General features: G+C 34.0%; 1 protein-coding gene across 2 annotated transcripts in view; it reads left to right on the top strand.

Moving 5' to 3' along the window:
• Window positions 1–13,163, top strand: part of Elk (Eag-like K[+] channel) — a 322,370-nt gene that overhangs the window by 119,610 nt on the left and 189,597 nt on the right. Inside the window, exon 1 of one of the 2 annotated variants that reach the window (XM_074172322.1) lies at window positions 5,942–6,742. The exons of the other annotated variant lie outside the window; for it this stretch is intronic. Within the exon in view, the coding sequence (XP_074028423.1) occupies window positions 6,227–6,742 (516 nt within the window). The 5' untranslated portion in view covers window positions 5,942–6,226. Of the gene's footprint in view, window positions 1–5,941; window positions 6,743–13,163 lie in introns of those variants that run through there. 2 annotated transcript variants of the gene reach the window in all.

The following is a 13,163-nucleotide window of genomic DNA, read 5'->3' as shown; positions in this document are numbered from 1 at the left end:
ACTTCCATCATCAGTTCGAGGACTCATTATAGGACCTTCAAATTGTGGAGAGACGAATGCAATGATATCGCTATCAACACATCCACAAGGACTGAGATTTAGAAATGTGTATCTATATTCGAAATCACTCAATCAACCTAAATATCAGTACTTGCGAAATGTTTTGGAACCTATGAAAGAATTAGGTTTTTATACATTCAGCAATAATGCAGAAATAGTGGAACCCTCCGATGCTAAGCCTAATTCTGTTTTCATTTTCGATGATGTGATATGTGAAAAGCAGGATATTATTAGATAATATTTCTGTATGGGACGTCATAAGGATATTGATTGTTTTTATCTCGCACAGACATATTCACGGGTACCCAAACAATTAGTGCGTGACAATACCAATTTCATCATAATGTTCAAACAAGATGAGACGAATTCACATCATATTTATTCAGATCATGTATCACCCGATGTAACATTCAAACAATTCCAATTGATGTGTGTTAAATGCTGGGAGGACCAATATGGATTTCTAGTCATTGATAAGGACAGAAAAATAGATGAAGGTAGATATCGTAAAGGATTCGATAGTTTTATATATCCATGATCTTGTTATTCAAACTTATTCGATCACTGAATATTGTAGAGGTCACTTCATCAGCGAATTGAGCTATAATTCAAAAAGAGCATTATGAATACGAAAAATGATTCTGAAAATAAAAACAGTGAAATGAATTTGAAACGTCAACTAGTAGAGACAACAGAAGCTGTCAGGCAGAAATTCAACTCTATCAAGAATGATAATATTGAAACTCGTACGACACTTGAAAAATTGTATGAGCCCATAACGAAACCATTGAATGTTTTGTCATCAAAAGCTACTTCGAAATCATCAATGTTATCGTCAAACCATGGAAATATTCAATCTACTTCAAATTATTCCATGAGTACTCCAATAGAAAAAAACAATATTTTGTTAGTGTATCATCTGTGAATAGTGACACGAGCACACTTCAAGACGATACGAGAACAACTCTATTCGAAACACCATCATCGTCCCACATCGATTCCTCGGATCATGACTCCTCACCTAATATGGATGAAAGTCGTGAAGATGTTTTGGCGAAACATTTGAATAATGTAAAATCTAGAAATCCAGCATATGATGGAACATTTGGTGTACGTATGGATCCTATTACACAAAAGCTGAAAAAGGGAAGTCTAGTGGTACATTTCAAAGATGGAAATATTTCATTTTGGGATGCTAATAAAGTGAAAAAATATGAATGCGCAGGTGCTCCAGACTTGTTTGATATGATCTTTTTGAAGAATCCGCAAGATGTTGATAATGAAGAAACTTGTCAAGTATATTTCAAAATATTGAAAATAACGAATGCTCCATATATACAATATCATCTGAAGAATGGTTTTAAAAACACAAATTCTAAAAAATTTCGTGGAGTTATCAAAACTCTATTAGACTCACGACAATATCCAATAAGAAATAGAAGTAAAATTGGTGGAGCACTCAAACGAAAGAAAATGGAGAAAACATATAATTCTAAACCTGTGAATTATGTGTACTGGAATTCACCGAAAGAGTTAGTTGCTCGTCTACGACTATTGGTAGCTTCAAATTCAGTTGGGAATACTGGACATGACAATGAAATAATTTCAATAATTGAAGAATTACGTGAAGAAGGTATGATAAATTAATATATATCCACAAGTAATGATCACTGTCACATCATCATTCAGTGCAGTAACATTATCACTTTTTTTCCCTATAATCATATTGAAATAGAATGACTAATGAAATAAGTGATGTCAAACGACAAGTTGTTAATGAATTACATAGACCTGCAAGACGTAATTTTCGTAGTAGAATAACCACGATCAAAGGTTTTGCAGATCTATGGCAAATATATCTAGCTGAACTACAACCTTATGCAAAAAGTAATAAAGGATACCGATATATACTTGTGGTGATTGATTGTTACTCAAAATATTTGTGGATTGTAGCAGTTAAAGATAAAACAGGTAGTTCAATAACTAATGCAATGAAACATGTACTAAAGGAAGCCAAATTTTCCCCCAAACATATACAAAGCGATCAAGGGAAAGAATTTTTTAATAGAAGCTTCTTTCTCATCTCTCATGCGAGAATATAATATCAATCATCATTATACATTTAGCACAAAGAAGGCGGCTATAGCAGAAAGAGTGATTCGTACAATAAAGGCATGACTCTGTAAGGAATTTTCGATGAGAGGTCACCACAAATGGCTTGATATTCTTCCAACTATAACTAGTAGATATAACAATAAAGTTCATCGTACAATAGGTATGGCACCCATCAATGTTGATTAAACAACAAAATTGAAATTCAAAGGTATCAAAGGAATTGGAGGAAAACAAAGCAAACCCAAATTCCATTTGAATGATATTGTATGTACAAAAATATTTTTGAAAAGTCTTACACTGCGAACTTTACCACGGAGCTCTTCAAGACTGTCAAAATTCCACCCCCACGACCTATAATCTTGAAGATATGAATGAACAACCTATTAGAGGACGTTTTTACGAAGAAGAGTTATTACGAACCAAAAATCCTGACGTATATCTGATTGAGAAGGTGTTGAAGAAAAGAAAAAATAAAGTATATGTAAAGTGGTTAGGCCTTCCTAGCGAACAAAATTCTTGGATTGATGAATCAAATATGGTTTGAATGTATCTACTATTGTCTACTATCTGCTATTGTAGTTTTGATTGCCTCAATGATTTCTATCTCAGTGATAGGATCAGTTTGAAACTCACGTATAGTAATTACATAACCAGATGTTGTACACGGCAGTGACAAGTTTGGTCCAAAGTGGTTAATTGAAGAACTAGTATCCGCATTGGAGAAAAAAACCAGCAAAGGCAATTGCAATATCGGTTGAGTCGATTGAAAAATATACCATGATTTCTCACATGTGCTTAGGTTAGGTTAGCTAACTTCATGTGCTCACTTCATACTCCACTTCACTATTCATTATTTTCCGCGTTTCCTCAGATTTATTGTTCAAATTCTTCATTCTTTCTTCATTACATTCAATTTTAGTCAGTTTGACATTTTGATTGTGTTATTTCAGACATTGATTATATATGTTTTCTATCTGTTCTGTAGCAGTTTCTTGTCGAGTCAGTCTATATAATTCCTTAAGATCATTACTTTTTTCAATTCACGTTTATCATTATCAATTATCATTCTCAACATCATTGTTATACCATAAAAATACCAGATCATGATGATAAATGATAACATCACATTGGAGATAATAATTAACTTCAATAAAACAACTTGAAGGATATGAGAGAAGTGCAATTGGCAAGAACTCCACAAAGACATCAAAAACTTCATGAAAGCTCCCTACGTTTATCAGAAAACAGAATCAACATTGACATAATGGAAATCCTAACGAAAAACTATGCATTAAATATTCGCGACAAATTCACAAAATTCACTTGTTTATCTAATTCCAGACAAACCAACAAGAAATATTTCAGATACTCGTATCTTACTCTTGTTTTCCAACAATATGGTACCCATTACGAATCAATTGCGATCATGATCGAGAATTTGAATACGCTACATTGAGAGTCCTTTTTACTCCATTCGCACTATCATATTCTAACACAAATCCTCTTCAAACCAATGAATCAGTGGAAATATTTCATTCTCTACTATTAGATATGATCAGAGCACACTCTGCGCAAGATATCAACAACTACCCCCTAAAAGTGTTACCATATCCAGTATTATGTCACAACAATTCTGCGAATAAACTCCTTGTCGTCGCAGTCAACGACCATGCGGATGATGATGTCTGTCGAAACTGGTCCTTTGGATTCTATTCGACCACAGCCTATTAGCGTGGATTTTGTTCTTTTCGAACATAACATTGTTCTCTCAAACAAAAAGTGGACGCTACTCGTCAACACAAATATCCGACCATTCAGAGAAGAGTTCGATGATGATAATACAATTTTCGACTCATTAGTTGATTTCACCTTAACTCACGAAAAGAATATGAACACATTTCGTTAAAACACATATCGGCCTACCTACGTAAATTTCTAAAATTTTTCAGTTCAATTTGATATTTGTAATCAAAATCCCTTCAATTGAATCTCCAGTTTATACCTTATATCATTCGAACCCTATTCCAATTTCTGATTATAGAACATCATATTTTGTCAACTTCACATTATTATATCGCGTGAGACTATGATTCTTTGATGTTCATACCAATCACGGATATGAGTGCATGTAAAAACGCGTATTCACAGAACTCATTTGAGTGTTCACAATGTTCACATACCCAGCTCTAGAAACATTCCAAGCTCTTTATTTTTCAGTCAAAATTTAAACGAATTTAAACGAACTCACGGCTTGTAATACTTTCCAAACCGTCAATACATAATGTGTCGTGTAAAAATGTGAAAATGGAATTAATAAACGAAAATTCTCTAATAACACTGGAAACAGAATCTTATTCCTCTATTAGGAACTCGAAGATTCACGCAGATTCCAGATTCTCGAAAATCTCAAATGTTTCTTATGAATCTCACTCAGTTTTGATACCATATGAATGTTGCTTCTGAAGAGTTTCAGTCTAATAACACTAAAACCGCTGACATTGAGTGACCCAAACGTCTACGAATTGGAAGTTGCCAACCACATATTTGACACGTATTCTAAAATATTGGACAACGAGACCCTTCAAGCCTTTGCAGCGTTCAGTTAGTATATTATCAAAACGGAGATCCCAGTGAGATTCCAGAGAACGGTCATCAATATTTTGTATTTCAAAGCCCTGAATTTTGCTTCATACAGAACCAACGTTTTTCCATAAGGGGATAGTTTGCCGTCATTTACACTATACAATCAATTTTGAGGTAATACAATTCAGTTGTATTTTAGCTCATCGTTAATATTTTTGAAATTGTCATATCCTAATTTTTGTTCTGGTATGAGTCTGCACATATTCCACAGCCATGCAAGCATGTGCATGTTAGACATAAAAGAGTCTACCACTGAGAAGGACACAATGCATTACTGCCAACCACCACTAAAGCCATCGTAGCCAGCTCGAATAACCGAAGTTGGAAAGACCAATCAGGTGTTTCGATTACTTCAAAATTTCTTCAAATCAATTAAGAAACCTGAAGAAAGCACCTCCGAAACAATGTTCGCCGGTTATTAGTTTCAACATGTCTCATCCTGCTACAAATATTCAAACATTTGGAGAACGTTCAGAGAAAATTCCATTAGTGAAGAACTTTCTAATCATATCCAATAACAAAATATGACCACTTTATTCCATTCATTATCTATTTGATGACCAATAACCTTTGGATTCCAACTTCAATAAATCGACAGAATGCTATTTTTTTCTCTAAAATATGACTAACGCCATGTCTTTGGTGAACACAGATATGTGCGGTGCGATAAAGCGCACACAATCCACTCTATTGTAGTGCTTGTGTTCGAACATAGATGGCAAATTGAAGTACGATATTTCAAGTTCAAAAACAATGGATTCGACTTCGACGTCAGCGCTCTCATTTCACTAACGAAATTAGTGTTTCAACATAGAAATTATTACGAAAAATGACCTTGATTGAAAGAAATTACCAATTGGTGAATATTGAATATTCAGTTTTAGAAATGGATTATCAGCAGATACAAAACATGTAAATTATTATTACTTATGATTCGACAGATTCTAACAAATTTTTCATGAAAATAAATTGAACAGTTGTGGAGATTTTAACTCCTATGTAGTCATTCAACAGAATATTTGACTGTCAACGTTTATTAATTCTCAAGGATTCCAGCAGGTTTGATTTTTGTCCTTTATTTTCTGTATGTCGTAGTTCATGTCGAAGTATTGGTTGTATTTGTTACTGTTTGAATTCCTGGACTAATTTATATTGACGTTGATTTGTATTAGTTTCTAAGATAAGAATATAAATAAAGTATTGTTTTTGACTCTCTGAAAATTGAATTTCAAAAAATTATCTAAAATCGGTCATTCGGCCTGATATAAAGAAATCTTATACAATTTAGGTGAAATTAATAATTAACAAATGATCATTCGGCCTGATATAAAAAAATCTTATACATTTTAGGTAACATTAATAATTAATAAATGGTCCTTCGCTGCCAACAGAACTAATCTGTGGTTATATGTCCAAAAAACTTATGTTACGACGTAGTCAAAGGCTCAGGGAAAAGTCTAAAAGTCAGAAACTAGCTTCTCAAGTTAAGTCTTGTCCGTTGCTATTGAAATCTCATAGTTCCAGAGCTGAAAGAAGTGAAACCAGACTGCTGAAGACGAATATGAGCGAAAATTTTGAAATGTCTAATCCGGTACCTTCGAATTCTCGAAGTTCCAAACAAAGAAGAAGTCAGAATATGTCAAAAACAAAGAACGGTGAATCAAAACGTCAGCAAGCGGAACTTCAATTTGCACTCGAAAAAAAAAAGTTGGAACAAGAGCTACTTCAGAAGAAAGAAGAAATGCTTGATATTGAATTAGCGTTGAAATTATCACGATTGTCGGATGATGAGCTGGGTTCAGAGGAAAGTGAGTTCAGTGAGAGGGTGAGTAGACCTGATATAAACAAATGGGACACAGGAGAACATCCATGGCAGAAAATACCGCATAACGGATCATCTTCAAGTTCGAAAATGGAAAATAAGGTAAAGGATCATTATTTAAAATCAACTATTACAAAAAGTGATCATCAAATACCTGATTCACAATTCAAAACATTTTTAGCGCGACAGTCAATGCCAAAGAAATTGCCAATATTTAGTGGCAGTCCTATGGAATGGCCAAATTTCATTTACCAGTATCGCAATTCTTCTAAAGTGTATGGTTTTTCTCAGGAAGAAAATCACTGTAGATTGCAGAAGTGTCTAAAAGGCAATGCCTTGAAAATCGTTCAAAGTCTACTAATTATGCCTAAGAATGTAGACAAAATAATAAACATTCTGGAAAGTAGATTTGGACAACCTCAACAAATAATGTTTATGTTACTCGAAAAGGTGAAATGTTTTCCTATCGTGAAAGAGGAAAGACTAGATTTATTGATACAATTTCCCGATGAAGAAAAAACCTTGTTGTAACTATTGACTCCCTAAATGGAAATGATCACCTTCAGAATCCTATTCTTCTACAAGAATTGATGAATAAACTTCCCAATTCATACAAAATGATGTGGATTGAACATATTTCGAAAGAAAATTCGTATGAATTCAAATTGGTTGAATTCTGTCACTGGCTCAATCAAAAGTCAATGGCAGTTTGTCAGATCGAAATGCCGAAATGGCAGGAAACGTCTTTTGACAGAAACCCATATACAGGGCGTAGTTCTGGTAGAAAAAAATACTACTTTGACTACAGTGGATAAAAAGAAGTGTATATGTTGTAAAAAAGATTTACATCGTTTGAGCTTGTGTTGTACATTCAAATCCTTCTCAGTTTAAGAAAGATGGAATTTTGTGACTTTAAAAAAACATGTTTTTCTTGTATTGTGCCTTTCCATAATGTGTATGCCTGTAAGAAGAAGAATATTTGCAATATTAATAACTGTAAAAAATATCATCATCATCTTTTGCACCCATCAGATGATAAAAATGATGTCAATGATGTTGAAGTGATTTGTTATATTTATACAAACAAACATGTTTTACTCAAAATTCGACCGGTCATCGTCAGTTATAATACGATAAATGTCAAAACCTATGCACTTTTAGATGATGCTTCGACAGTCACATTGATTGAAGAACAATTGGCAAACGAATTGAATCTCCAAGGACCTCTACAATCACTTAGCATTCAATGGACTAACAATCAAGTCAAAGAACAAGAAGATTCCAGAGCAGTCAGTTTCACAATAAAATCAGAAGAAAGCAGTGCGGAATTTCAAGTAAGACATGCAAGAACAATGAAAGGCTTATCACTACCTACACAAACTGTGGAAACAGGTGAGATTCTCAAAAAATATCCTTATATAAATAAGAAAGTTGCCCCAATGATAAATGCCAAACCTAGAATATTAATTGGTCAAGACAATTGGCCGTTATTGGTCAACACAAAGATTATTACTGGTCCATGGAATGGTCCAGCAGTAAGTAAGACATTGCTGGATTGGGTTATACATGGAGATATTTGTTCTAGATCAGGTATTCACAATTCAAAAAAAATTGAATTTGCTTGTTATACCAATGGAAAACAGAGGGATGATTAAGACAAACTTTACGAACTTGTGAAAGAACCATGGAATATTGAAATTTCTGGAACAGATAAAATTGAGAAACCCATGTCAAAAGGGGACAAGAGGGCACAAACCATTCTAGATAGCATTATGAGAAGAATTGAATACAGATGGAAAACTGGACTCTTGTGGAGAAATGAAAATTTAATTCTCCCAGAAAGCAGAAAAAATGCGTTGAATAGGTTAGAAAGAAAAATGGACAAAAGCTTCGAGTATGGTAAGACATACTGTGAGAAGATGGATGACTTTCTGAAAAAAGGGTACATTCACAAACTCACGAAAGAAGAATGTGAAATTCAATCCCCAAAGATTTGGTATCTTCCACATTTTGATATTATTAACCCAAATAAACAGAACAAATTTAGAATTGTGTTTGATGCTTCTTCAAAATCAAATGGCATCAGCTTGAATGATTGCTTAATGACAGGTCCCGATTTATATAATTCGCTTTATACAATTTTGATGAATTTCAGGATTAAGAAATATGCTTTCCCCAGTGATATCAAAGAAATGTTTTTACAAGTGAAAGTTCGCCACGAAGATTGTCCAGCTCAAATGTTTCTATGGCGTGGACTTGACAGAAATAGAGAACCCGATGAATATGAAATTGGAATAGTTTTCTTTGGATCATTAAATGGCCCATGCCTAGCGCAGGAAGCAAAGAATCGAAATGCTAGAGAATTTAGCGTGAAATTTCCAGGAGCAACGAAAGAAATCATTGAACATCACTATATGGATGATCACTTAGGTAATGCAGATTCCATTGAGGATTGATGATATTAATATGTTCATTCAAAAGGTGGATTTACCATATGCAACTGGATCTCTAATTCAACTTTCAACTGAAATTCTCAATCATATCAATCCCAAGTTGAGACTATTAAAAGAGAAAAACTTTCAGTCAAATTCGGAAAATGTAACTGAAAGAATTTTAGGTGTTTTTTGGAATCCCTTTAATGATATTTTTACATTTCAAACAAAATTTCATAAAATTGACAATGAAATTTTGGAATTGAAACGACGACCAACTAAGCGATAAATATTGAAATTGGTCATGTCAATTTTTGACCCTTTAGGTTTTTTGACTAATTTCACAATTCAGAGCAAAATCCTCCTGCAAGATATTTGGAAAATAAAACTCGGGTGGGACGATGAAATTACAGATATTCTCAATGGAAGATGGCAATTTTGGCTGTCTGATCTCAAGAGATTATTTTCTTTTAAAATCCAAAGATTATATTCCACTTTGGAAAGAAATGAATCAACAATTCAACTGCATTTGTTTTGTAATGCTTCTGAAAGAGCATATGCTACAGTAGCATATTTACGTTACCAAAACAAATATTCGGTTCAAGTAGCTTTTATCAATGCGAAAGCAAGATACCCCCTTGAAACAACACGTTTCGATACCCAGGTTGGAATTACAAGCAGCAATGCTGGGAGCTCGCTTAGGACACTACTTGATTAACAATTTGGACTTGAAAATATCAGAAGTTATTTATTGGACAGACTCTAAAACAGTGTTATACTGGATTAGATCAGAAGCACATAGATATAAAGTCTTTGTGTCTCAACGTTTGGGGGAAATACAAAGCCTCGCCAAAGAAAATCAATGGAGATATGTCAGCTCCAATGATAATGTTGCGGATGAAGCTACCAAAAGATATCAAATTTTGGATTTCCATTCAAATAGTCGATGGCTTCAAGGTCCTGAGTTTCTAAAATTTCCTAGGGAAAATTGGCCTACAGAGAATGAGAATATAACTCCAAGAACAATGGACCAAACAGTTTTGGCAGAAAGAAAGGAATATATTTTCTTGACTTCTGATAAAACTGTTATTCCAACTCCAACCCCAGAACATTTTTCAAAATGGACAAAATTGTTAAGAGCAACTGGCTGGATGCTCAGATTCATGAAAATAAGTAAACAAGGAATTGGAATGGAAAGGATTCCCAAAAGGCACGTTAATTTGAATGGAAACTTAAAGAATCTCTTCACAAAAGTGGAAGAACTAGAAAAAGTGGAAATTATGTCAGCAGAGAAGCTGTTATATAAGAAAATTCAATTAGAGACTTTTTCCGAAGAGATCAAATGTTTAAATGATGATGTTGTTCTGAAAAAAATCAGTAGACTTTATTCAATACTATGGATGAAGATGGATAACTTCGCTTACAAGGAAGGCTAGACAATATGGTGGATGCGCGAGAAACCCAACAATTTTGGACCCTAAACATAAAATTACCAGATTCATCATTCATCATTACCACGAGCAAGTCCATCATCATGGACAAGAAGTTGTTGTCCAGATTTTACGTATTAGAACAAGCAGTTAAATCAGTATGGGCACATTGTCAAACATGTAAAAATCGAAGAGCTACTCCAAATATACCATTTATGGGACAACTGCCACCTTGTCGACTTGAGAGAACAATACGACCATTCATCAGGACAGGGGTAGATTATTTTGGGCCTATAATGGTAACTGTCAAGAGAAGTCATGAAAAACGTTATGGTGTAATTGTTACTTGCATGGCCACCAGAGCTGTACATTTAGAATTTGCTCATGATCTTTCCACTGATAGTTTCATAAATAAATGTTTTGAGACAATTCGGGTGTAGAAGAGGATTTCCAGAAGAACTCTACAGTGATAATGGATCCAACTTCAGATCATCACAACGTGAACTTCAAGAATCGTTAAACAGTCTGAACCAGAGAGAGATAAAAACATTTTGCTCACTGAAAAATATATCTTGCAAATTTAATCCTCCATGCAATTCAAATATGGGAGGAGCCTGGGAACGTCTCATCCAGATTGTTAAAAAAATCTTGAAGGAGATGTTACAAACCAAATATCCTCAAGAATATGTTCTACGAACTGTTCTAGCAGAAATAGAGACTATAGTGAACTAACGACCTCTGACACACATTTCTTCGGACTCTAGTGATTCTGAACCACTTACACCAAATTATTCTCTAATTGGACCTTCCCATGCTGCAATGTCTTGCGTTGACTTGGAAAAAGAAAATTTCAACCTACTCTCGAAATGGAAAGCAGCCCAAAAACTAGCAGATATATTTTGAAAGAGGTGAACATATAAATACCTTATACATATCTGACAAAACGAAGCAAATGGCAACAAGAAACGCCAACTATTCAAAAGAACGATGTTGTTCTTATAGTTGACCCTAATAGTCCAAGAAATCATTAGCTTAAAGGAAGAGTTTTGAATTTGTATCCTGCGAAAGACAACCGAATCAGAATAGTCGACGTTCAGTTAGCTAACGCAGTCATTTTAAGAAGACCTGTTTCAAGATTTTGTGCGTTGGATGTGAAAAGAAGACGTGAAGATTGGGTAATTGTTATTTTCTGCCCTAGAACAATTACTGGGGGAAGAATGTTACTGTTTGAATTCCTAGACTAATTTATATTGATGTTGATTTGTATTAGTTGCTAAGATAAGAATATAAATGAAGTATTGTTTTTGACTCTCTGAAAATCGAATTTCGAAAAATTATCAAAACTCGGTCATTCGACCTGATATAAAGAAATCTTATACATTTTCGGTAAAATTAATAATTAACAGTATTCCAACAGATGACATTCATGAATTGAACTGGTTCATGGATCCAAAACCCATTTTGTGCTCAGTGATTCTGGTTTCCCAACTTCTAGATGTTCTTACAATATGTATACCTGATGTGTTATCAATCGTTAGTTAGTAGCCCTTTTTCCTGATGCCTGTCCTGTATATGTGTGTGATTTCAAAGTATTAATATTATCATTGATATGAGGGTATACTTGTTTAACGACTCATTTGAATGGCTTTATGTAGAGGATGTGATGGTCCGGATTGAGTTTGTTATTCACTGCCACCTGTTTTATCAAATTCAGTCCTTTATGAAAAAAATTAAATATTAATCGAAGATTCTGTGAGATTCAGAAATCAATCAAAAGTCACCATTTTAGTACTGCTTGATCAAAGTAAAGCTTTCGATTTAGTTAATTTCGATTTACTCATCAGTAAGTCGAACTGGATGATTACTCATGGTAGTTCTCAAAAGAAACAAACTCAGATGCACCTCGGGGAAGTATTATAGGACCCTTGATGTTTTCAGTGTTTATTTTTTATTACCCCACTTTCTTATCACATTGTCAAGTACATCTATACGCAGATGATATACAGTTATATTTGTCGTCTCATAATACCGATACAGAAAGATGCGTGGCCAATTTAAACATAGATTTGCACAAAACATTTCTTTATTCGGAGAATCTTGATAACGCAGACATTGACCAGGTAGACAGTGCTAAAAATCTTGGCGTAACCATATATAGCTCTTTCTCTTTCCGTAAACATGTGACAAACATTTTCAAAGTATCATTCTTCAAACTCGAATCGCTATATGAATTCAAGTATCAGTTATCAGAAGGAATGAAACACAGGTTAGTTAAAAATCTTATCTAACACCATATCGAGTATTGTTGTTCGGTGTATTACAATTTTTTGCCGCTATGTAACAAGCAGAAGTTACAACGTATACAAAATGCTTGCATGCGATTCGTATGCTCTATACCATATGGTGAACATGTTAAAAATGAAGGAGCTGAATGTGAGGTACAGAGTCCGATATTTGATAAAAATTTGTTTGTTAAAGTAGCTTCAAACTAAAACACCTAGATATTTATATAGTTTATTAAGCAGGCATTCTGACATACATATGGTCAATTTGAGAATTAACTCATTCAACATACCTAGGCACCGTACCTCCATATTTCAAGGATGTTTTTCTTATATAGCCCCTTCTTATCAGAAAGGAATTTTACCCCTTTTAAATCAC

The sequence above is a fragment of the Leptinotarsa decemlineata genome, unplaced genomic scaffold (assembly GCF_025532065.1).
Source record: "Leptinotarsa decemlineata unplaced genomic scaffold, Ldec_3_MD MMD2_tig00000090_RagTag_RagTag, whole genome shotgun sequence".
In the NCBI taxonomy this organism is placed as follows: Eukaryota; Metazoa; Arthropoda; class Insecta; order Coleoptera; family Chrysomelidae; genus Leptinotarsa; species Leptinotarsa decemlineata.
This window is presented reverse-complemented; position numbering and strand designations above follow the sequence as displayed.